This window comes from Salmo trutta, chromosome 26 (assembly GCF_901001165.1).
Source record: "Salmo trutta chromosome 26, fSalTru1.1, whole genome shotgun sequence".
NCBI classification, from domain to species: Eukaryota; Metazoa; Chordata; class Actinopteri; order Salmoniformes; family Salmonidae; genus Salmo; species Salmo trutta.
In genome coordinates this window covers 759776-785785 of record NC_042982.1, presented here as the reverse complement: position 1 = coordinate 785785, position 26010 = coordinate 759776, and the positions used below count along the sequence as shown (strand labels likewise).

At 41.8% G+C, this 26010-nt stretch overlaps 1 protein-coding gene across 2 annotated transcripts in view; it reads left to right on the top strand.

The window, feature by feature from the left end:
• Positions 1-3878: 3878 nt before the first annotated feature.
• Positions 3879-26010, top strand: part of LOC115162847 (fibroblast growth factor 12) — a 135904-nt gene continuing 113772 nt past the window's right edge. The window contains exons 1-2 of one of the 2 annotated variants that reach the window (XM_029714274.1): positions 3879-4207; positions 4312-4461. In XM_029714274.1, coding sequence (XP_029570134.1) covers positions 4422-4461 — 40 coding nt within the window. In that variant the 5' untranslated portion in view covers positions 3879-4207; positions 4312-4421. Of the gene's footprint in view, positions 4462-26010 lie in introns of both variants that reach the window. The other variant, XM_029714273.1, reaches the window with a different exon arrangement.

Here is a 26010-nt window from a genome sequence, read left to right as displayed (position 1 = left end):
GTCCTTAAAACAAGCACCAGCATATGGTCTCACAAGGGGTCTGAGGATCTCATCTCGGTACCTAATGGCAGTCAGGCTACCTCTGGCGAGCACATGGAGGCCCCCCAAAGAAATGCCACCCCACACCATGACTGACCCACCGCCAAACCGGTCATGCTGGAGGATGTTGCAGGCAGCAGAACGTTCTCCACGGCGTCTCCAGACTCTGTCACGTCTGTCACGTGCTCAGTGTGAACCTGCTTTCATCTGTGAAGAGCACAGGGCGCCAGTGGCAAATTTGCCAATCTTGGTGTTCTCTGGCAAATGCCAAACGTCCTGCACGGTGTTGGGCTGTAAGCACAACCCCCACCTGTGGACGTCGGGCCCTCATACCACCCTCATGGAGTCTGTTTCTGACCGTTTGAGCAGACACATGCACATTTGTGGCCTGCTGGAGGTCATTTTACAGGGCTCTGGCAGTGCTTCTTCTGCTCCTCCTTGCACAAAGGCGGAGGTAGCGGTCCTGCTGCTGGCTTGTTGCCCTCCTACGGCCTCCTCCACGTCTCCTGATGTACTGGCCTGTCTCCTGGTAGTGCCTCCATGCTCTGGACACTACGCTGACAGACACAGCAAACCTTCTTGCCACAGCTCGCATTGATGTGCCATCCTGGATGAGCTGCACTACCTGAGCCACTTGTGTGGGTTGTAGACTCCGTCTCATGCTACCACTAGAGTGAAAGCACCGCCAGCATTCAAAAGTGACCAAAACATCAGCCAGGAAGCATAGGAACTGAGAAGTGGTCTGTGGTTACCACCTGCAGAACCACTCCTTTATTGGGGGTGTCTTGCTAATTGCCTATAACTTCCACCTGTTGTCTATTCCAGTTGCACAACAGCATGTGAAATGTATTGTCAATCAGTGTTGCTTCCTAAGTGGACAGTTTGATTTCACAGAAGTGTGATTGATTTTGAGTTACATTGTGTTGTTTAAGTGTTCCCTTTATTTTTTTGAGCAGTGTATATTGTAGCAGCATTCTAATGGAACATTAACATTGCTGATTATATAGAGCCATGACAATCATCTGAATGCAATGACCTCCTCATAAAGTAATAAAGTGGTAAATAATCCAACATTGGGATTTGCATAGGCACTTGAGGAACTCATACACGTCTGTAAGCCTCATTGAAGCTACAAAACTGTCAGTGTTCAACCTTAATATGTGATAACAATATAACAGAACAGATAAACAGGAATTATGTTCACAGTGGCCAAGAAGAACTATCTGAAAGCCACGCTCTTGCTAAGCCACACCCCCAGTATCAATAAATAGCATCAACAACCAAACCTGGCTCTTCTTAAAGGAAACAATCCAACTAAGTAACCCAATGCCTGCAACCTAGCAGTTGGGTCTTCCAAATAACCAAACATTTTTAAGAGTGTAGGCTAGGTTATCGTCGTAAGCCAATGTCATTACAATCACAATAAACTTTTCGGAATTAAAATAGGAGGCTGCAGTCATAATTTAATTGCCTTGACAGGCAATGTTCTATTATTCAACATTGCTATTTAAATAGTGTTCATATAGGAATGGGTAATTGTTTATAAGTAGCTAGCGATCCCATAAAGCCATCGCCAAAACTACATATTTTCATCTTCTGAGCAGGGCCGGCGCCAGAATGATTCAGTTGGACGGGCATTTGATCCACGGGACCTCCTATGTACAGTATGTGTGAATGAATGATTTACATTTTTAGAGTAAAGACGTAATTTAACTGTAAAAATGTATTACCTTTTAATATGGCAAGAACACAACCAGTCAGTATGTTTTCATCTGATTGTCAAACAAATCCCTTCAAAAAGTAGGTTACACGTTCATCCAAAATAATTCCATCATCCAAACTGTGCACTGTGCACCCGCCAACTTTCCTTCAATTTGCAAGTGGCCAAACAGCGTCCATTTGTATTATGCTCTTCTTAGCCGAACAGCATCAGATAAATTGGCTACACATACTGAGACAGAGCGGCTCAGTTTCGCTGGCCCGGATGCTTTATCTGAGATTGATGCGTCTTTCTGTCGGCACGCATCTCTGTCAAATAAATTATCAATATTCCATGTTTTTATTTGGACAGGCAAGGAGGTACGGCGGGCCAGGCCCCCTAAGGCCTGCTCATAATGTCAGCTCTGCTTCTGAGTCTAGCAGCACAGAAAATCAATTTGCTAAGTAAATTCTAAGTGCAAAAAGGTTCCTCCAGAAACCTTTGCAACATTGAAACATTAAAGGTTCCTCCAAGAACTAACTAATGCTGCTAATATGAAGCCATTGACTGCCATGTTTTTTTGAGAAACTCCAGGATTTGTTGAAAATCACAAGGATTCCTTGAGTTACCCCTCATGCTAAGAGTGTATAGTGCACTACTTTTGTCCAGAGACATATGGCCCTGGTAAAATGTAGTGCACTACATAGGGAATACAGTGCCATTTAGGACACAACCTTAGAAATATTGAGAACCATAAACCAGTACCATATAGGCCTATATTATCTGCAATGCATAACATGTAGCCCTACTTGGCCCAAAGAAATATTTATTGAAATAGGGCCTTAACTATACTGAACAAAAATATAAATGCAACATGCAGCAATTTCAAAGATTTAACTGAGTTACAGTTCATAGAAGAAAATCAGTTAATTTAAATAAATGTATTAGGCCCTAATCTATGGATTTCACATGACTGGACAGGGGCGCAGCCATAGGTGAAGAAGCCGAATGTGGAGATCCTTAGCTGGCGTGGTTACACATGGTCTGCGGTTGTAAGTCCAGTTGGACGTACTACCAAATTCTCTAAAACAAAGTTGGAGGTGGCTTATGGTAGAGAAAGGAACAGCTCTAGTGGGCATTCCTGCAGTCAGCATGCCAATTGCGGCCTCAAAACTTGAGACATCTGTGACATTGTGTTGTGTGACAAAACTGCACATTTTATAGTGGCCTTTTATTGCCCCCGGCACAAGGTGCACCTGTGTAACGATCATGCTGTTTAATCAGCTTCTTTATATGCCACACCTATCAGGTAAATGGATTATCTTGGCTGAGGAGAAATGCTCACTTACAGGAATATTAACAAATTTGTGCGCAACATTTCAGAGAAATATATGCCTTTTGAGTGTATGGAACATTTGAGGGATCTTTTATTTCAGCTCAGACCAACACTTTACATTTTGCTAGTAGAAAGAGGAAAGGAAGCGTTACTAAGGTACACAATAGTACATTTTGGTAGACAGAACGTTGTTTCTATTGAACATGCCATACTAATAAATGCATTTTAATTAATTATATGAAGAGTGACTTGGTCCTTTCTTTTTTGACTTTACATTTTGCGTTTATATTTTTGTTCAGCATGTTTCAATTTCAATATTTTTGGGGGCAACTAAAATGCAATGTGTCATCACTTTGTCATCAGCCCTTATGCCCCTCAGCTTACAGGTCACCCAAAAGTATGCCCATCACAGTAACATCACTGTACTTGGGAACCAACCTGCGTTACCATGGAAACACACTAAACCTAGTTGATAAAAATCCTGTAAACATTTTTTAATTTCTCCAGCCTACACCTGCACCCAATTGAGTCATCACTTGAGACTATATCTGAAAAAGAACAGGACTTGTAGTTTCTTCTTTATCAAGACATATTCAGCTTCCTAAAATAGCAGAAATCTTAGGCCTATATAAATGGGATCAAAGGGACTTCTGAGCTCAGCTAGATGATGTGAGAAGCAAACTTCTGAGTGCTCTGAATACAAATGAGTCGATGTAAAAATCGCAGAAGAGTAGGCTATGAGGAGGAGAATGTTATTGGGCAGAATCTGATGCACCCTATCTCGTGATAGTCAACGCTTTCTCGAAGCTATTTCTCACCTTGATTATGTAAAAGGGAAAAAAGCTTTATTTGATGTCTAGGAAAATATATAGCAGGTGTTTGTTGTCGGATGCACAGATTCAATAGTGGAAGTGACTCTCCCACTTTCTGACATGTAACGCAGGGGAGTATGTCGTGACGTCACGTCTGTATTTCACAGGAGCCCGAGCTGCAGCATAGACTTCAGCACCAAAGCGAGAGGACAGCTCCGGATAAGCAGCGCGCGGACACTGGTTTAATGCACGAGCGTGGACAGAGAAAATACAGACACAGCGTCCAATTTGCTCGGGCGGAAATCACCCCAAAATCTCCAAGTCAGCCATTCTACCCTTCACTTATAACCAATATCAGTTGACTCACGGACAGTCCGGCCATTGACAAAACAGCTGTTCTCACCCGTCACGCTTGTTGATTACAGAGGCAGGCAAAGCAGGGGGGAAGAAGAACCACATCCAGACCAGCTCTGACATCTTCCAGAAACGCACCATCTCTAACTTCCCTCACTGATCAACCTAATCACAACGGGAGATGGAGATCATTAAAGTCGATAAAGCAGACAAAGCACCCGGTAAGCAACTTATTCAGTCATTTAATAACAGACTGGGTGTATGTTGTGTGTATTGAATAAGTGGGTCTGGTGGCGTGGCAGTGCGTGGCCCACGCCTTTGTGTGGGTAGACTGCGGTACTTGGAGCTCGTACACAGGACAGGCGCCTTGCCGCTTAGCCTACATGAAAATAGCAGTGGTGGACTAAGGTGTGGTTTATTTGGCTACGAACATCTGTGTATGTCTCCTGCTGCTGCGGGCGTAAAGCATCCATAGCCTACTACGACTCGCCCTTGTAGACTACCTCGTTGATTTTGTTTTCAGCGAATGGCTGACAGAAAGAACCCTGATGCAGCAAATTTACTCAGGTTAGCGTTTTTTGTCATGAATCTTGTTCTGAAGGCAGCTCCGCAGAGCGGTCAACTGCCACAGACACAAAGTCATAACATCGGATTTTAAACTTAACCCTAACGTTAACCCTAACCTTAACCACACTGCTAACTTGAATGTCTACCCCTAGCCATAAATTAAGAGAAAAAAACTATTTTTCGTTTTCTTGAATTTCATAGAGCCAATATTGACTTTGCTGCTGGCCCATCTAGCGGAAATCGCTCAGTTCTGCCTCCAGGGCAAGATTCATGACAATAAACGTCAACCTGCCAAATTTACAGCTCCGTAGGGTTTCGGGAGGGGAAGGGTGGGTTCTCTCAATTCTCTGGCTATGGGCAAGGCTAAAGGCCCACACGCATTATCATTACACATGTATCCTGTGTTCTAAACTACTTCGACACCTGATATAAGAGGAGTAGCATATTGGTTGATAAAACGGGTGTTTTGAGTTGACCTGACTTTTATAATAATATAAAATCAGGTTTAGTCAAATAATTCCTACACCTGCCTGATTTTCATCTGGGCTGCCTATTAAATACCTGTGCTTCATGGGCCATGGCACATGTTATCTGTCAATAGCCAATTCATGATGTTGTCTATTCGCAGGGTTGGGGAGTAACGGATTACATGTAATCCATTACATGTAAGGGATTACAAAAACGGTAACAGTAATCCGTTATGTTACCAGCAAAAATATTGTAATCATATTACAGACACTCTTGAAAAACTAGATGATTACTTCGAGGATTACTTTTAAATTCAGAAAGGATGTTTGGGCAAAAAATATTTGACACTTCTATGTTTTCTCAATGACATTCAAGTCAGCATTGAAAAAAGGCGCAAGTTTAAGTTTGTTCCACTAACAATCATTGTTTTTGAAACCAGTGGACAGCCAGACAGCCAAATGCGGTCTTGCAACAGCTGCTTAGTGCAGATCCAAGCCTATGGAATACAAGTGGGGCTTTTATTGCTCAATCTAATTCATGTTGATAAATAAAATAAATTCATAGGTCTAATGGACACATGCTCAAACTTGCACACTTTTGATAGACTTAAAGAGTCGATCTGGAGATGCTACATCCATTTTTTGACTTATGAATTATGTACATAGTACCAGTCAAGTTTGGACACCTTCTCATTCCAGGGTTTTTCTTAATTGTATTATTTTCTACATTGTAGAATAAGAGTGAAGACATCAAAACTATAACATAAAACATATGGAATCATGAAGTAACCAAAATATATTTTATATTTGAGATTGTTCAAAGTAGCCACGCTTTGCCTTGATGACAGCTTTGCACACTCTTTGCATTCTCTGAACCAGCTTCATGAGGTAGTCACCTGGAATGCATTTCAATTAACAGGTGTGCTTTGTTAAAAGTTAATTTCTGGAATTTCTTTCCTTAATGCATTTGAGCCAATCAGTTTTGTTGTGACAAGGTAGGGGTGGTATGCAGAAGATAGTCCTCTTTGGTAAAAGACCAAGTCTGTCACGCCCTGATCTGTTTCACCTGTCTTGGTGATTGTCTCCACCCACCTCCAGGTGTCTCCTGTTCCCCCATTAGTCCCCGGTGTATTTATCCCTGTGTTTCCTGTCTCTCTGTGCCAGTTTGTCTTGTTTTGCCAAGTCAACCAGCGTTTCTCCTAGCTCCTATTTTTCTCCTAGCCCTCCTGGTTTTGACCCTTGCCTATCCTGACGCCGAATTCGCCTGCCTGACCACTCTGCCAGTTCTGACCTCGAGCCTGCCTATCCCCTGGTACTGTTTGGACTCTGACCTGGTTTATGAACTCTTGCCTGTCCACGACCTGCCTTTTGCCTACCCCTTTTGGTGTAATAAATATCGGAGCTCAACCATCTGCCTCCTGTGTCTGCATTTGGGTCTCGCCTTGTGCCCTTATAAAGTCCATATTAAGAACAGCTCAAATAAGCAAAGACAAACAACAGTCCATCATTACATTAAGACATGAAGGTCAGTCAATCTGGAAAATGTCAAGAACTTTGAACGTTTCTTCAAGTGCAGTCGCAAAAACCATCAGGCGCTATGATGAAACTGGCTCTCGTGAGGACCGCCACAGGAAAGGAAGACCCAGAGTTACCTCTGTTGCAGAGGATAAGTTCATTAGTTAACTGCACCTCAGATTGCAGCCCAAATATATGTTTCATAGAGTACAAGTAACCGACACATCTCAACATCAACTGTTCAGAGGAGACTGCGTGAATCAGGCCTTCATGGTCGAATTGCTGCAAAGAAACCACTACTAAAGGACATCAATAAGAAGAAGAGACTTTCTTGGGCCAAGAAACACGAGCATTGGACATTAGACCGGGGTAAATCTGTCCATTGGTCTGATGAGTCCAAATTTGACATTTTTGGTTCCAACAGCCATGTCTTTCTGAGACGCAGAGTAGGTGAACGGATGATCTCTGCATGTGTGGTTACCACCGTGAAGCATGGAGGAGGTGTGATGGTGTGTGTGTGCTTTGCTGGTGACACTGTCTGTGATTTATTTAGAATTCAAGGCACACTTAACCAGCATGGCAACCACAGCATTCTTCAGCGATACGCCATCCCATCTGGTTTGTGCTTAGTGGGACTATCATTTGTTTTTCAACAGGACAATGACCCAACATACCTCCAGGCTGTGTAAGGGCTATTTGACCAAGAAGGAAAGTGGTGGAGTGCTGCATCAGATGACCTGGCCTCCACAATTACCTGACCTCAACCCAATTGAGGTGGTTTGCGATGAGTTGGACCGCAGAGTGAAGGAAAAGCAGCCAACAAGTGCTCAGCATGTGTGGGAATTCCTTCAAGACTGTTGGAAAAGCATTCCTCATGAAGCTGGTTGAGAGAATGCCAACAGTGTGCAAAGCTGTCATCAAGACAACGGGTTGCTATTTGAAGAATTTCAAATATAACATTTATTTTGATTTGTTTAATACTTTTTTGGTTACAACATGATTCCATATGTGTGATTTCATAGTTTTGATGTCTTCACTATTATTCTACAATGTAGAAAATAGTAAAAATAAAGAATAGCCCTTGAATGAGTAGGTGTGTCCAAACTTTTGACTGGTATTGTATATATCCATTGATTCTTGAGGAATATAACTTGCCTCATGAGTTTAGTTTAACTGTCACACTCCATGAGAACCCAAAATATAAGCTTGTTTTTCCTCCAATGTTTGTAAACATTGTAAATGTAAACAAACACTGTATAGCCTCATAACTTGGTTAAAACAATCATTTTGATATCATGGATGGTCAGTCCTTGCATCCATAGCTCTGTCTAATTATCTGAGAGTGGTTACATTTCTCCATGCCCATCCCTCAGCTTTTTACCAAAACAGAGGCGGGGCAACTGTTTTGTCATTGTTTCATCTGTGCATTTACCCTTTAAACAGCAGCATATTATCAAGATATCAAAGTGTCACCAACAAAAAGGTAAACAATAAGGCCTAAAGCAAATACAGCGTATGGCATTCATTTTTCACATGTAAATAGCACTTTTCAGTAGTGCTCAAAGCATGCCATTCCATGAGGGCAGTATTTATTTTTCAGCTCGAATCAATGAGCCCAATCAGTCCTTCATGACAACAAAATCATAAACAACAGAGTAGGGCTGGCTAATAAGTCCTTAGTTTTGGGGTTATGATCAGGTTAAACAATTTGGTTAATCTATACTTCCATATTTCCAAGTCTTATTTTTGAAGATCAAGGGGTATAACATTCATTGGAATGACTGTAATTCTGATAGACTTTGGTTTTTATGTAAAGATATAATTTAATCGTATTATTATATGTAGTAGAAAGCGATGGGTTATCAGAAGCCTACATAACCAACCCATAAAGTAAAATTTAACATCGATATATGGCCAGCTATGTAAACTTTAACAATGATTTATCCTGCAATATATGTCCTTCAATTGATAACATAAATTTTGTCTTCTTCTAATGCCTCTTAAGGGGAAAGTAATCTAAAAGTAACGGAATGTAATCAGATTACGTTACTGAGTTTGGGTAATCCAAAAATTACGTTACTGATTACAATTTTGGACATGTAACTAGTAACTGTAACGGATACATTTAGAAAGTTACCTACCCAACCTTGTCTATTCGTGTGTGTGAGTGTGCTTGGTTTGAGGTTATTGGCTGCCTACTTGTGTGACGAAGCTTATATGTGACGGATGCCCCATACACATAAAAGGTTACCTGACAATTCTAATGGGACACCTATAGATATCTCCATGCATTGAAATCAGCATGACGTACACCTTGCACTGGTTATAGGATGGAAATTCCCTTACAAAGCTCCCTAATCTTATATCCAAACAGTTTTGCTTTAAAGATGGGATGTCACACACACACACACACACACACAAAATCAACATGACGTACACCTTGCACTGGTTATAGGATGGAAATTCCCTTACAAAGCTCCCTAATCTTATATCCAAACAGTTTTGCTTTAAATATGGGATGTCACACACACACACACACACAAAATCAACATTGGTTGAATGTGTAATGATTAATATGACCGCAGATGGTTATTTTCATTGAGCATGACTCTCTCATGCTCTGCGAACATTCCCATCTCATCACCCTCTATCCGCCTCTCAGGGCCATGGATGGTTAGTGCTACTGGTGTTTTTGTGTGTGTGCCAGGTGCCCAGTGGTCCTAAACACCTCTGGAGCCTTGGGTCCTTGGATCCTGCTGGCTCAGCAGACAGACAGACACACACACACACACTGACTGGAAGGTGGATTATATTATCATTGATCACCACTGGGAATTACTGTAGATGTTTTTGGGTCAAAACATGGTGTCTGATACCATCACAGATCAATATTTTGCTCCGGTCTCTTTCACACAGGCTCTACTTCCTCCTTCTTCTCTCTCTGTTTTGCCCTGGATTCTGTCCTGAATGTGGGGGAGTGCATGTGACTGTGTGTAAATGGGTTACATGTGTGGGATTGGAGTTATTTGCATAGAATTTTCATTCTAGATAAGTGTGTGTCTACATGAGGAAGGGAGCCATGGAATGTGAAAGATTGCAGATGCAGAGAAAGGGGGGAACTGGAGAATATAAAGTTCTGAGTTTGACATGGCCTCCAAGATGTCTGAAGAGAGGATGACTTGGCATGCATTTCTGCTGTGAACACAACAAACCTCTTGTGAAATAATTATACGCATACTTTCTTTTCTTATCATGTGTTTGTAATGGTAGCTTTTCATTGAAACTCTATGGTGAAAGTCTAGTATCATATAAGTTAAAGCTGCAATATACAACCTTTTGGGCCACTGGACCAATTTCACATAGAAATGTGAGTTATAGATCTGTCATTAAGTCTAGGAAAGGGTCGATCTGTTCTACGTGCACTATGTGCGGAGCGATTTCTACATAGTGCATCTTTAATGTTGTTCTAAATAGAAGAATGGACTATGGCTAAGGCAATAACTTTTCTACAGGAACATTAATTTAGGTGATAAAGAGTCAAACCCAGAAGCAATTGTGGTAATGGTTTATTTCATGGCACACACACACACACTGGTGATTCAAGTGACAAAAAGTTTATAATAGTTTTCCCATTCATATCTGGATCCTGCGAAGTAGTTAGCGTTAACGCTGGGACCGCTGATATATGTCCAAGGATCCTTGCTCAAACAAGGTGGTACTACATTGGCGAAGCAGCTAGCTATCAAGCTGGGCAACCTGGTCTACTACTGCTGGATACCAAGCACCAGAGGTGTGGACTCGAGTCACATGACTTGGACTCGAGTCAGACACAAGTCACAAATATGATGACTTGCAACTCGACTTTGACACCAATGACTCGTGACTACTTGGACTTGAGCCTTTTGACTCGAACTGACTTGATACCCTCCCCAAGCTCAAATATTAAAAATGATGCTATTAAAAAAGTGTGCAGTGCATCAACTCTAACGGATTAAAGTTTGAATCGGACAGCAGCCAATGAAATTGTGCTAGCTGAGAAAAAGTTGCGCGTGGCAATGCAGAGGAATGTCGGTGGGTGAATTCAGTCGGAGCCCTTGGATATAAAGACTACGCTGTAGTCACCAAAAAACGGATTGGAACTTGCAAAACACGAGGGAAGAAAATTACAGACGGAGGCACAACAACTTCCAACTTTGTTTGACATTTGAAGCCGCACAAAGAACGGTAAATCGTGGCTAATATAGCCGACAGCTATATATAACTTTGCTTGTGTAGCATGTAGGGTAACATAACATTAAGTCAATGAGCCTCCACGCAGTCAGTCAGTGCAGGAAAGTGAACATTGCACCCAAGATTGAGCTACAACTGGCTAGGCAGTTGGTAGCCTAAACCCTGCCTGATGTTACTGCTGTTCCTAAAACAATTGATATACCTTAGCCTACTGTAACCACACACAGAGAGTGTGTGTGTGTGTGTGGTGTGTGTGAAGGTTGAGCGATTGTGTACAAGTCTACATCGCCCGATTGCGCCCCATAGCGATCCTCGATAGTCGATCAATCAGAACTAAATTGATGAAGTAAAGGGTGATGGGAGAAAACTGTGGAGACTGTTGAACACTATTATGGGTAGGAATTCGAACATGTCCGCCTCTTTTGTTGAGTGAGGGTATATTTATTACAAAACCACACAACATTGCAAACTACTATATTTTACAGGCAAAGTGGACAAGTTGAGGAAGGCTATGATTCCAACTGATGGCTCCATGTCATATATCCTTATAAAACATTGTATCAAGAAGGAGATGCAATGCATGTTCGAATTTCACCAAGTAGAAAGGGAAGAGGTAGAAAGGATGCTGTTGTCTCTTTTGGATGACAAGTCACCTGGTACAGATAATCTTGACATCAAATTGCTTAGAGTTACAGCTAACCAAATATCTACCCCAATCTCTCATATTTTTAATAAGTGCTTGATGTATGGGGTGTGCCCAGAAGCCTGGAAAGAGTCAAAGGTTATTCCACTACCTAAGGATAAAACAAATCTGCATTCACTGGTCCTAATAATTGTCCTATACGCTTGCTGCCTGTGTTAAGAAAATTAGTTGAAAAAATGGTATCTTTTCAAGTCAAGGATTATTTCTCATGTAATGGTCTGATAATGGGTTTCCAGCATGGATACAAAGAAGGGCATTCTATGCTGATGACTCTACAATGTATAGCGCAGCATCAGAATGTAACGAGCTAACAGATAATCAAATGGCTACCCAGACTATTTGCATTGCTCCCCCCCCCTGGAACGCTGCTGCTACTCTCTGTTATTGTCTATGCATAGTCACTTTAATAACTCTACCTACATGTACATATTACCTCAATTACCTCGACACCGGTGCCCCCGCACGTTGACACATTGACTCTGTACTGGTACCCCCTGTATTTAGCCTCGCTATTGTTATTTACTGCTGCTCTTTAATTATTTGTTATTCTTATCTCTTACTTTTTTTGTTGGTATTTTCTGAAAACTGCATTGTTGGTTAAGGGCTTGTAATTAAGCATTTCACTGTAAGGTCTACACCTGTTGTATTCGGCACATGTGACAAATACAATTTGATTTGATTTAATGTACTGATTAGTGAACTAAGAATGGTGTCTGAGTGGGTTGATAGGAACAAATTGGTGTTGAAAATTTCTAAAACTAAATGTATTGTATTTGGTTCAAGATATATGCTTGCTGATGATCCCCAATTGAATTTGTCGATGAATAGAATACATGTAGAGCAAGTGAAAAAAACAAAACCACAAGGCATCATGTTGGATGCAGCTTTATCATGGTCAGAACACATAGATCATATTGTTATTAAGATGGGTAAGGGAATTGCTGTTACCAGAAAATGTACAGAGTATGTAACATCTAGCACTCTGAATCAGGTGATTCAATCCCTGGTCCTATCACACTTAGAGTACTGTCCAGTTACATGGTCAATCCCTGGTCCTATCACACTTAGAGTACTGTCTGGTTATATTGTCATCTGCAGCAAAGAAAGATATAAAAAAAGCTCCAAATGGCTCAAAACAGGGCAGCCAGATTACAGTTGAAGTTGGAAGTTTACATACACCTTAGCCAAATACATTTAAACTCAGTTTTTCACAATTCCTGACATTTAATCCTAGTAAAATTCCCTGTCTTAGGTCAGTTAGGATCACCACTTTATTTTAAGAATGTGAAATGTCAAAATAATAGAAGAGAGAATTATTTATTTCAGCTTTTATTTCTTTCATCACATTCCCAGTGGGTCAGAAGTTTACATACACTCAATTAGTATTTGGTAGCATTTCCTTTAAATTGTTTAACTTGGGTCAAACGTTTTGGGTAGCCTTCCACAAGCTTAGCACAATAAGTTGGGTGAATTTTGGCCCATTCCTCCTGACAGAGCTGGTGTAACAGAGTCAGGATTGTAGGCCTTCTTGCTCGCACACGCATTTTCAGTTCTCCCCACAAATTTTCTATAGGATTGACGTCAGGGCTTTGTGATGGCCACTCCAATACCTTGACTTTGTTGTCCTTAAGCCCTTTTGCCACAACTTTGGAAGTATGCTTGGGGTCATTGTCCATTTGGAAGACCCATTTGCGACCAAGCTTTAACTTCCTGACTGATGTCTTGAGATGTTGCTTCAATATATCCACACCATTTTGCTTTCCTCATGATCCCATCTATTTTGTGAAGTGCACCAGTCCATCCTGCAGCAAAGCACCCCCACAACATGATGCTGCCACCCCCGTGCTTCACGGTTGGGATGGTGTTCTTCGGCTTGCAAGCCTCCCCCTTTTTCCTCCCAACATAACGATGGTCATTATGGCCAAACAGTTCTATTTTTGTTTCATCAGACCAGAGGATATTTCTCCAAATAGTAAGTATCTTTGTCCCCATGTGCAGTTGCAAACTGTAGTCTGGCTTTTTTTATGGCGGTTTTGGAGCAGTGGCTTCCTCCTTGCTGAGCGGCCTTTCAGGTTATGTCGATATAGGACTCGTTTGACTGTGGATATAGATACTTTTGTACCTGTTTCTTCCAGCATCTTCACAAGGTCCTTTGCTGTTGTTCTGGGATTGATTTGCACTTTTCACACCAAAGTATCTAGGAGACAGAACGCGTCTCCTTCCTGAGCGGTAATGACGGCTGCGTGGTCCCATGGTGTAAATACTTGTGTACTATTGTTTGGACAGATGAACGTGGTACCTTCAGGCGTTTGGAAATTGCTCTCAATGATGAACCAGACTTGTGGAGGTCTACAATTTTTTTCTGAGGTCTTGGCTGATTTCTTTTGATTTTCCCATGATGTCAAGCAAAGAGGCACTGAGTTTGAAGGTAGACCTTGAAATACATCCACAGGTACACCTCCAATTGACTCAAATGATGTCAATTAGCCTATCAGAAGCTTCTTAAATGTATTTGGCTAAGGTGTATGTAAACTTCCAACTTCAACTGTATACTTTTAAAGTTACAGTATTTCCTTTATAACAATTTTAATGACATCGCAAAATAAGCAACAATATAACATTAGTTTTCTATAGCTCGCCTCTGACCATTCCCCAAGTTCTCTGTTCGGAATATTGTTCCAGTATTCGCTTTTGAACGTGTTAAAATTTCAGCGGGAAAAGTCTCTGTGTTGACAAAGGAACATTCCTGTGTGAATTTGGAGAGGGATGATCTCTGGATCAACCCCCGACCAGCTCCCTCCTCCCCCCCTCTGTGGGTAAGAGAGGGTCTGTCATCCATTGCCAAGCTGATCTTCGGATCCTCACAGGACAGTCATGACACATTCAAACTTACTTTTTGTTTTGTTTTATTTTGACTTAATTTTGTAACTTTTGTCTTTGACCGTCTTTCTATCCCCCGCCCAGCAACTCCACGCCCACTTGTCTCCAATTCCACTTCCCAACCCTCAGCTTCGCTCAGCCCATCCCACCTATCTCTGCTGACCACCCTCTTCGGATTTTTACGCACCATATATCTTTCATCTATGCTGTGATATTTAACATACCATTTGAATCTATCTAATCAAATAGAATCCATAGATTGCGAGTTGAAGATAAATACTTTTACTAAGAGTATTGGTGTATTAGTAATTGACTTACCAGGTCTCTCCAGATCTCCAAACAATGCTATTTCTAGGGTCAATTTTAGATTAATGTTATGCTTTTTCAGCCATTCCTGAACCTGAGACCAGAAACAGGCTGAGGGCAATACCAAATCAAATGGTCTATTGATTCTGTATCCCCACAACAAAATCTGCAGAGTTGCGATGATTGAATGCCCCAAATATTCAACATTCTGTTGTTGGCAAGAATTTTGTCGAATAATTTTTGCTGAAAAGCAACAAATCTTTACTCTTGCATCATTTTATATATCAACTCATACACCCTGTGGCACAGATGTCAACATCCTGATCCTCAAATGAAACTGGTATACTTTCCTATTTGATCCTTTATTTTGGGCAGACAGACCAGTTCCCTACCTCCTCCTGCTGCATCCTCAATTTTTAAGGGTAATGCTGTAATCAATTAGTTGTAATCTTGGATTGAGCAGACCTTTCCATACAATTTTGATGACTCCATAAAATACATAACTCTACCATTCCAATTTACATTGGTACATTGTTTGCTGCCTCCACCCATTTGGGATGCACTGTTTCAGTTTTAACTTGGACAAAAACAGATTAATGTAACTAAGGCTTGGAATGTCAATACAATCAAACTATCAAGGGCAATGAGTCAGTCATAATATGGCAAATAGGCTAGCGCAGGGCTTCCCAAACTTGGTCCTCGGGCCACCTAGCACTACACAGCTTATTAAAATAATCAACTAATCATCAAGCTTTGATCATTTGAATCAGCTGTGTAGTGTTAGGGCAAAAAACTAAATGTGCACCCCTTCGGGTCCCGAGGATCGAGTTTGGGAAACGCTGGGCTAGCGTATCTATTTATGTAGCTATTTAACAAGCTAAAAACACAGAGCCTAACGTTAGCTAGCTAGATGCTGGTAGGATATCGTGTCATTGGAGGAGTGGGTGAGTGACTGACTTTTTCCCCTCATATCGTTTTTCGGTGGCTACAGCTAGAGATGCAGGTGTCATTTGGTTAGCTAGCAAGAAATATGAATGCTTTGCTAGCTAGCTATCTATGCAGAAATTGAACGACTGTTATCCAGCTAGCATATCTCTTGTGTTCGTAATTTCACTCTGGCTATCTACTCCAATTTCAGAGCACTCTCGTCCGAGTGTGCCAGTATGCAGAATAACTGATGAATTTACGAACACGCAACACCCGCTGAATATGACCGGTGTCAGTCAACGTCAGTAAAAAAGTAATTCAATTGTTGCCAGCAGCACAGTTATTCACTAACGCTCTAGATAACATGTAAACAGCCTAAACAGCTCTGCTAGGGCGAGTAATATGGTCAGTGAGGCGTTCTCTCATTTGTCTCTGGAAGTAGCTAGCAAGCTAGCCAACTTTAGCCAGTTACCTTGGGTGCTTGACTGCCGTTGTGAGCAGGTAGTCTAGCGGTTAAGAGCTAGTAACCAAAAGGTTGCTGGTTCAAATCCCAGAGCCAACTAGGTGAAAAGTCAGTTGATGTTCCCTTGAGCAAGGCACTTTACCCTAAAATCTCATGTAAGTTGCTCTGGATAAGAGTGTCTACTAAATGGCTAAACTAAACTGTCATGAATGCTGTGATCAATCCTACTCCTCGGGCCAGAGCATGCAGTGTGTGCTCTGAACACTTGGAGACCGAAATGCTCTGAATTCTTGAACAACCCAGAACACTGGAGGCAAATTATGAATGCACCCTTAGTTGTCAATCAAATGTATTTGGCATTGGGCAGGCATGCAAGTTCCCATTCAGTTGTCAAAACGTGGGTTGGGAGAGCTGCAGAAGGACAAACAGGCATTGTTTATCAGTGCAATTTTGACGGCCAACTAGCTAAAAAAGTTTGAGAGGGATTATCTAATGTTCCCTCTTTAGATTTTTTGCTCAACGCACTCTGGCTAGCATTAGTTGTTGTTGTTGTGCATAACTGAGAGAGAGACAGCCTAACTTTTCATGGTTGTTTGATCAATAGGACTGTAAATGTCCCAAATATAAGAGGACTCCTGGGATATTTACAATGCGTTCTATTGATCTAAAGTCACACTGTTGCTACTGCCTGTAAATACACATGCCAGTTCAAAGTGAATGATGGCAGGCCCATGTGGCAAATGGCTTATTTGCATAAATGCCTACTGTAGCTCTGATTGGCTATGGCGCACTGGTCTGCGTAGACTCTGGTCATGGAGGAGACAATATGTTTTAAATAGATTTTACTTACTACCGTTTCTAATAATTGTCCAAACGCACGGCTGCTTTCCCACTCTATATTCCTATAGCGTTTTCACAAATCCCTTACTATACATCGTTCCCAAACGTTCTATGAGTTTATGAAAACGTGAAAATGACCATATCTAATAACCCTTTCTAAATGACCCTATTCTTCCTGGGCCTGTATATAAACAGATTTGAATAAGATTTAATGTTGCTAAAACGCCTGTCAGTTCCACGTACAGTACCTGGTAAGCAGGAGCCTTCTGGATATTTACCAACAAGTCAATATTCTTTGTTGATCTGAAGCATTGTTGCTGAGAGAGGCGAGAGACAAAGGGATAGAGAGAGAGCGAAAGGAAGATCGAGACAGAAAAGGAAAGAGGGGTCATAAAGATTCTCATTTAGATCCACCTCCACAGCAGAACAGTGAAAATGAAACGGGTTCTGTTGAATAACTCTTCTTGAGGAACAGTTCAGGTTGCCATCACAAGACATCCCTGTAGAAACCATCCACCAAAAATATGATGAGACAATTTGGCCAATTTGGCCATTGACCCAAATGGCACCATATTCCCTATGTATCTAGAGCACTACTTTTGACCATGGTCCATAGGTAGTAGTGCACTATATAAGGAATGTGTTATGTTGGTAGCATACATGGACACACAGTGAACTAAGCCCTTTCTGCCATGCTGTTTCATTTTAGAAATGTTGTAGTCATTTAGCAGACACTCTTATCCAGAGTGACTTATAGGAGCAATTAAGGTTAAGTGCCTTGCTCAAGGGCACATTGACATATTTTTTCACCTAGTCAGCACAGGGAGTCAAACCAGCAACCTTTTAGTTACTAGCCCAGCAGTCTTAACCACTATGCTACCTGCTGTTTTAGACAAAAAGCTGCACCCTACTGCATTTTATATAGTGTAATGCAATTGGAAAATCTTGGCTATGTCTGTACTTGATTGCATTATATGATGTGCACCACCACTGACAAATCGACCTTGCTAAATGCTTCCGTACACAGCTTTGCAAAAATAACTTGAATATAGACAGGGCAAGGGCAATGTCGTGTGTGTGTGTGTGTGTGTGTGTGTGTGTGTGTGTGTGTGTGTGTGTGTGTGTGTGTGTGTGTGTGTGTGTGTGTGTGTGTGTGTGTGTGTGTGTGTGTGTGTGTGTGTGTGTGTGTGGGGGGGGGGAGAAAAACAACATTTAACCATGTCACTGGATTAAGGTTCAAAGCAGGGGGGAGACCGAAATTCCTTTACATTGAGGACTTCTGTCAAATCATATCAGGTTGCGAGTGGGAATCTCATCACAGACAAGTTTAGCTAATTTGCAATTTTTCAACTACTTACCACTTATTAGCTACTTTGCAACTACTTGGCATGTTAGCTAACTCTTCCCCTAACCCTAACCTTAACCCTTCCCCTAACCTTAACCCTTTTAGCCAACCCTAACCTTAACTGTAATCCTAACCTTAAAAACCTTAACCTTAACCCTATGAAATGCTCTGAGACCAGGTTGGAATGTCTAGTCAGTCAGTTTCTAGGTGTGTTTAAGTAACTAAGCCAAAGCTGTTATAAATGTTTAGGGCCGGTTTACTGGGCACAGATTAAGGCCAGCCTTGGACTAAAAAGCAAGCTCAATAGAGAATCTAGAGCTTTGTGGTCCGGGATTAGGCTTAATATGTGTCCGGGATTCATTTGGTTCAGGTCAGCATCACAAACGTAATAATTTCAAGGAATTCAGAATTCATAATTTCCAGACACACATCATTTTCATTGAATCAGTATCAATACAATCCCATACAAATAAAATGTTATTTATTGATCCATTACACAGACAACAGAAATGGTTAGTTTTGTTGTCACAGTACCCAGTCCCACCACACAACAGTACCTCTGCCTTCCTCACCTACAGTTTTACAAAGGGGCAGGCCCTGTCTGTGAGAGGGTGTTTAAGTTCTCCTCTGCTGCTCGGAGTGTAACCTGAGGCCCTGCTGATGGGACAAAAGGGTTTCCCTCTCTCCCTTTCTCACTCTCTCCATCAGCCGGCCTGCTAGCTAAAGAGGCCAGGAGACCCAGACACACACAGTCAAACAAGGTGCTGGGTTACACAATCAATGGCTGTCTGTTACGTTGCCCAGATGTAGTGGGGAAAGAACCAAAACAACCTTGGTTGCCAAAAGTGGGACAGTCCCCAGGTCCCCAATGCAGAGTAGTGTTGTGGCTGCTCTGTCAAAGATTTTTATCTGAATGTTAGACTGATGTTATGTTTGTTTACCCTACCAGTCACCACCTCCACCGCCCTGTCTTGGGAGGCCTGGGTTAACATAGTATTTGAGTAAAAGTGCAAGCTCAGTCAAGCAAAGCTTAAGTATTTGAATGATAGTTTTGGAAACCAGGAGCTCCATTTTCGGTGGCCATTAAGGCGGAGCTAGTGTCAAACGTCATGTTAATTTGCAATTTCGTAATGTAAATACTGACTCACTGGCATTTTCCAGCCCTAACGCCAGGTTTGGCTATATACACCTGTCTTATATAAACTCTCTTGCACTCAGATGGGTGGGGTGGAAATATTTGAGGTGTGTCCTTAAAAACATGATCCAAAGTGTTAATTTCAGGCAGCGCTGATAGGGATATTTAATGCCAACCAACAGATGGTTTTAACGGCAACGCAGTTGGTTATGGCATGCATTTTGACAGCAGAAACACAGCCTATCCAGCCATGACGCACACTGCCCATATGCGTATGGAACGACAGTAGCCTAATGTGCTTTTGGTGCCTGTATACTTCATATTTAGAAACATAAAAACAAATGTTTTTCCCCCATTTTATTTTATTAAAAACCAAGTATAGCTTCCCCTGCTCTCAATTACGTTTTTTTTGTGTCCGTCTAATGCAATCGTGAAGTAATCAAGACTATCGATGAACGGTTTGGCCCCTGAGACCGCTTACAAATAAATGTTAACCACCAAAGCTTTATTAAAATATCAAGTTTTAGAGGAGTAAAACTGTGAGCTGACGTTCTCTTTTTATCTATGCATTGTAGGCAGGCCTACATTACTTTAGCCATGCAGGTCACGTTTTGGACGTGTGTAAAACCCTCCATAATCTGCTTTGTTTTAATATTATATGCCCACTGGATATATTATGGTGCCTGTAACGGTGACAGACTGTTTAAAACAAGTTTTTGTTTTGTTTATTTCTCTTTTTATGCCTTATCAATAATGAATTGAATCTTGCTTATTGACAATGTTTGGCATGTCCATGTTCAGCCATAATGCAAATTACAGTAGGTCTAGACCCTATATCAGTGTGAATGCTTTTGAAGCCATGCAATTACTTAGAACAATGTGGACTGCAAATGGGTTTAGGTTAACCTATTTAGCAAAGATGGGATATGTCTACATTTCGTTATTTCGTTTCTGTAAGCCATTTAACAAACTATAGCGGACTAAGGCAGTGCATAAAAGACCGTAAATACACAACCTGAAGCAACCACATATTTCGCCATGGAGCACATTCTGATTGGCCAGTGAGGGGCCAAGCCTCGACAAAACCACAACTTGTTTATTCATCAAAACCCAGCCCTTTCGTGGCAACGCCATCAAGTGCGTCAAAAATTGTGATAGTGTAAATAGCTCAAATATTTCTGACACATCCTTGAAGCTATAATGCTACCGCCTGTGCATAGATCTACCATTGGGTTAGGTTTATTAAAATAGAGCCCCAAATCTGTTATTCATACTTTCTTTACAATAAAAAAATCTACATGCAAATTTAGTGACTAGCTATTAGCATCATCCATATGATTTTTATAATAGGCCCACAAACACATACAGCACGCAAACACTCTCCCCTGCCTTCCTCTGTCTCTCTCTCTCTCTCTCTCTCTCTCTCTCTCTCTCTCTCTCTCTCTCTCTCTCTCTCTCTCTCTCTCTCTCTCTCTCTCTCTCTCTCTCTCTCTCTCTCTCTACCCCCTCCACAACCCCCCTAATTGAGTCCTTGTTAGTTCTACTCAGATAATGAGATATATGACGAGTTTCTTTCCAAAAAGCTATACACTGAGTATACAAAACATTAAGGACATCTGCTCTTTCCATGACATAGACTGACCAGGTGAAAGCTATAATCTCCAGTGGTGGTAAAAGTACCCAATTGTCATACTTGAGTGAAAGTAAAGATACCTTAATAGAAAATGACTCAAGTAAAAGTGAAGGTCACCCAGTAAAATACTACCTGGGTAAAAAGTCTAAAAGTATTTGGTTTTAAATATACTTAAGCAGCAAAGTAAATGTAATGGCAAAAACATACTTAAATATCAAAAGCAAAAGTATAAATAATTTCAAATTGCTTATATTAAGTAAACCAGACGGCACAATTGTACTTTTTAAATTTTATTTATGGATAGGCAGGGGCACATTACAACACACAGACATAATTTACAAACAAAGAATTTGTGTTTAATGAGTCCTCCAGATCAGAGGCAGTAGTGATGACCAGAGATGTTCTCTTAATAAGTGATTGAATTTGACCATGCCATTACCATGCTATTTGACTACTATTATTTGACCATGCTGGTCATTTATGAACATTTGAACATCTTGGCCATGTTCTGTTATAATCTCCACCCGGCACAGCCAGAAGAGGACTGGCCACCCCTCATAGCCTGGTTCCTCTCTAGGTTTCTTCCTAGGTTTTGGCCTTTCTAGGGAGTTTTTCCTAGCCACCGTGCTTCTACACCTGCATTGCTTGCTGTTTGGGGTTTTAGGCTGGGTTTCTGTACAGCACTTTGTGACATCAGCTGATGTAAGAAGGGCTTTTATAAATACATTTGATTTGATTGAATTTCACAATTTTCCTGTACTGCTAAGCATTCAAAATGTAACGAGTACTTATGGGTGTCAGAGAAAATGTATGGAGTAAAAAGTCCATTCTTTTCTTTCGGAATCTAAGTGAAGTAAAAGTAGACAAAAATGTGAAAAGTAAAGTACAGATATCCTAAAAAACTACTTAAGTAGTACTTTAAAGTATTTTTACGTAACTACTTTACACCAGTGATAATCCCTTGTTCATGTCACTTGTTAAATCAACATCAATAATTGTAGATCAGGGGAGGAGACAGGTTAAAGAAGGATTTTTACCTTGAGACAATTAAGACATGGATTGTGTGTGTGCCATTCAGAGAGTGAATGGAAAAGAAAAAATATTTAAGTGCCTTTGGTACTAGGTGCCAGGCGCACCGGTTTGTGTCAAGAACGGCAACGCTGCTGGGTTTTTCATGCTCAACAGTTTGCTGTGTGTATCAAGAATGGTCCACCACCGGAAGGACATCCTGCCTACTTGACACAACTGTAGGAATCAACAAAGTCAACATGGGCCAGCATTCCTGTGGAAAGCTTTCGACACCTCGTAGAGAGAATGTGGGCTGTTCTGGGGGGGGCTAGCATGCTCTAATTGTAATGGTCGCATTAGCTCCCTGTTAACTCACAGATAGTTCCATGCTAACAGACTAATCACAAATCTACAGCCATCAACATACTTTTACATTTTTATTTAACCTTTATTTAACTAGGAAAGTTAGTTAAGAGCAAATTCTTATTTTACAATGATGGCCTACCCCGGCCAAACCATCCCCTAACCCGGACAACGCTTGGCCAATTGCGCGCCGCCCTATGGGACTCTCGATCACGGCCAGTTGTGATACAGCCCGGGATCGAACCGGGGTCTGTATTGACACCTCTAGCACTGAGATGCAGTGCGTTAGACCGTTACGTCACTGGGGATGATCTCTACATGCATGGTTCCCACCGTGAAGCAGGAGGCCACTCGGGATGTGCACATCTAATTTGCTTCCTTGTGTCTATCGTGAGGCACTTACATTTATTGTATTGTGTACTATTTTTGTCATTGTTATGATGTTTGATTACAAAATACCCAGTCTGATATTGACATGCAAGCAACGAATCACAAATCTATAGCCATCAACATAATGTTGTCCTGCACATCTAATGTGCTTCTTTGTGTCTATTGTGAGAATAAACACCAATCAACTGGGACCGCTGGCTGGAAAGTATTTTCTTTAAAACATAACGCAAGAGAGTTACGAAGTACGATCACGTCTGTTACACACAGCACCTTTTCTGTTTACCCATCCCAGTCCTATTTCAGGAGGAGCAGTGTGTCTGTAAGCCCGGCCATCGGAACAACCTTACTGCTCTCTAGCACTATACAGTGCATTCGTAAAGTGAAAGGCTGGTCATGGCTCACATCAACACCATCATACCAGAAACCCTAGACCCACTCCAATTTGCATACCGTCCCAACAGATCCACAGATGATGTAATCTCTATTGCACTACACACTGCCCTTTCCCACCTCGACAAAAGGAACACCTACATGAGAATGCCATTCATTGACTACAGCTCAGCGTTCAACACCATGGTGCCCTCAAAGCTCATCGCTAAGCTAAGGACCCTGGGATTAAAGACCACCCTCTGCGACTGGATCCTGGACTTCCTGACGGGCCGCTCCCAGTTGGTAAGGGTAGGTAACAACACATCTTCCACGCTGATCCTCAACACAGGGGCCCCTCAGGGGTGCGTGTTCAGTCCCCTCCTGTACTCCCTGTTCACCCATGACTCCAACACCATCATTAAGTTTGCCGATGACCCAACAGTGGTAGGCCTGATCACCGACAACGATGAGACAACCTATAGGGAGAAGGTCAGAGAACTGTCAGTGTGGTGACAGGATAACAACCTCTCCCTCAATGTGATCAAGACAAAGGAGATGATCGTGGACTACAGGAAAAGGAGGGACGGGCACGCCCCCATTCTCATCGACTGAGCTGTAGTGGAGCAGGTTGAGAGCTTTAAGTTCCTTGGTGTCCACATCACCAACGAGCTGTCATGGTCCAAACACACCACAATAGTCGTGAAGAGGGCACAACAACGCCTATTCCCCCTCAGCAGACTGAAAAGATTTGGCATGGGTCCTCAGATCCTCAAAAAGTTCTACAGCTGCACCATCGAGAGCATCCTGACTTGTTGCATCACCGCCTGGTATGGCAACTGCTTGGCCTCCGGCTGCAAGCTACTACAGAGGGTAGTGCGTACGGCCCAGTACGTCACTGGGGCAAAGCTTCCTGCCATCCAGGACCTTGTTGGGGTAGGTTCCTTGTTCCTTGTCAATCATTGACTTAATGGTGAAATCAGCAATCAGCAATCTTCAAGTAAATCAATCAAACCTTTATTAATAGTGATGTAACTGCCTACGTCAACACCTTCTACTCATGAGACCAAGCCCATGCATATACAGTTATACAAACTTGCAGGAGAGAACAATAGTCCAGTGTTTTCTAAGGGCTCCGCAGTACTTTTCCACTCCTGTGTGGCTTACAGTGGTATGTCTGACTTGCTTCTTATCTCTTTTACTCCCCTGCAGGGTTCTGTGTCTATGAATCTCTTTTAGCCTTGAGGCACTTTCTCACAGACACCCTGTTTTGACTGCAATAACTCACACATCTCTCAGACCGTTTCTTATAAGAGGCAGAGACTAGAAAAGAACTGTGGAACAGTATTTAAACCTTATAAAGCATACAATGCTAATCTGTGGTCCGGGACCCTATAAATGTAGTGGGGGAGGGATCTTATAGCCCTTCCCCTTCTATTAATACAACATAAGCATAATCAATTATTATAACGCTTCAATCATTTGTTGCAGCCCCTATCATGACCCCAAGGTGGCCCCATCATTTCCCCTTTGAAGCTGTGAGACTAATTAGTCTCAATCATAATATTCTCCTCTGAAACCAAACAGATTTAGCAAATCTCCGGGATCCATTTGATCCCAGGGATGGCCTGCTAAAGGGAGAAACAACTCCTGAGGTTCCTGGAATGCTGGTGGGGTGGGGTGAGTCTGTCTATATTCCCATTCCTCTGAGTCCTGGGAAGAACCACACGAGTTGGATAGACAATGGGATTAATAGAAACCAGAAATGCACCAGTCTCACTTTCAGCACGATTTGTATCAGCTTCCACCAACACCATCACTCCAGCATGTTCAAGAGCAGTTAGTCATTTTCATACAAATATAAACAGAGACTAGAAAAGAACTGTGGAACAGTATTTAAACTTTATAATGCATATATTGCTAATCTGTAGTCCATGACCCTAAAAATGTAGTGGGACAGGGGTCTTATAGCCCTCCCCCTTCTATTAATACAACATAAGCATTATCAATTATTATAATACATCAATCATTTGGTGCAGCCCCTATCATGACCCCAAGGTGACCCCATCAACCTCTATAACAGGCGATGTCAGAGGAAGGCCCTAAAAATAGCCAAAAGACTCCAGCCACCTTAGTCATAGACTGAATTCTGCTACCGCACGGCAAGTGGTTCCGGGGCGCCAAGTCTAGGTCCAAAAGGCTTTTTATCAGCTTCTACCTCCAAGCCATAAGTCTCCTGAACAGCTAACCAAATGACTACCCGGATTATTTGCACTCCCCCCCTATTTTTATGCTGCTGCTACTCTCTGTTTATTATCTATGCATATTCACTTTACCTCTACCTACATGTACATGTTACCTTGATTACTTCTGACTAACCTGTGCCCCTGCACATTGACTCTGTACCAGTACCCCCTGTATATAGCCTCGTTACTGTTATTTTATTGTTGCTCTGTTAACTATTTGTTATTTTTCTTATTTAAATTGAAAAAAAATTGTTGATGAAAACCTGCTCCAGAGCACTCATGACCCCAGACTGGGGTGAAGGTTCACCTTCCAACAGGACAACGACCCTAAGCACACAGCCAAGGTAACGCAGGAGTGGCTTCCGTACAAGTCTCTGAATGTCCTT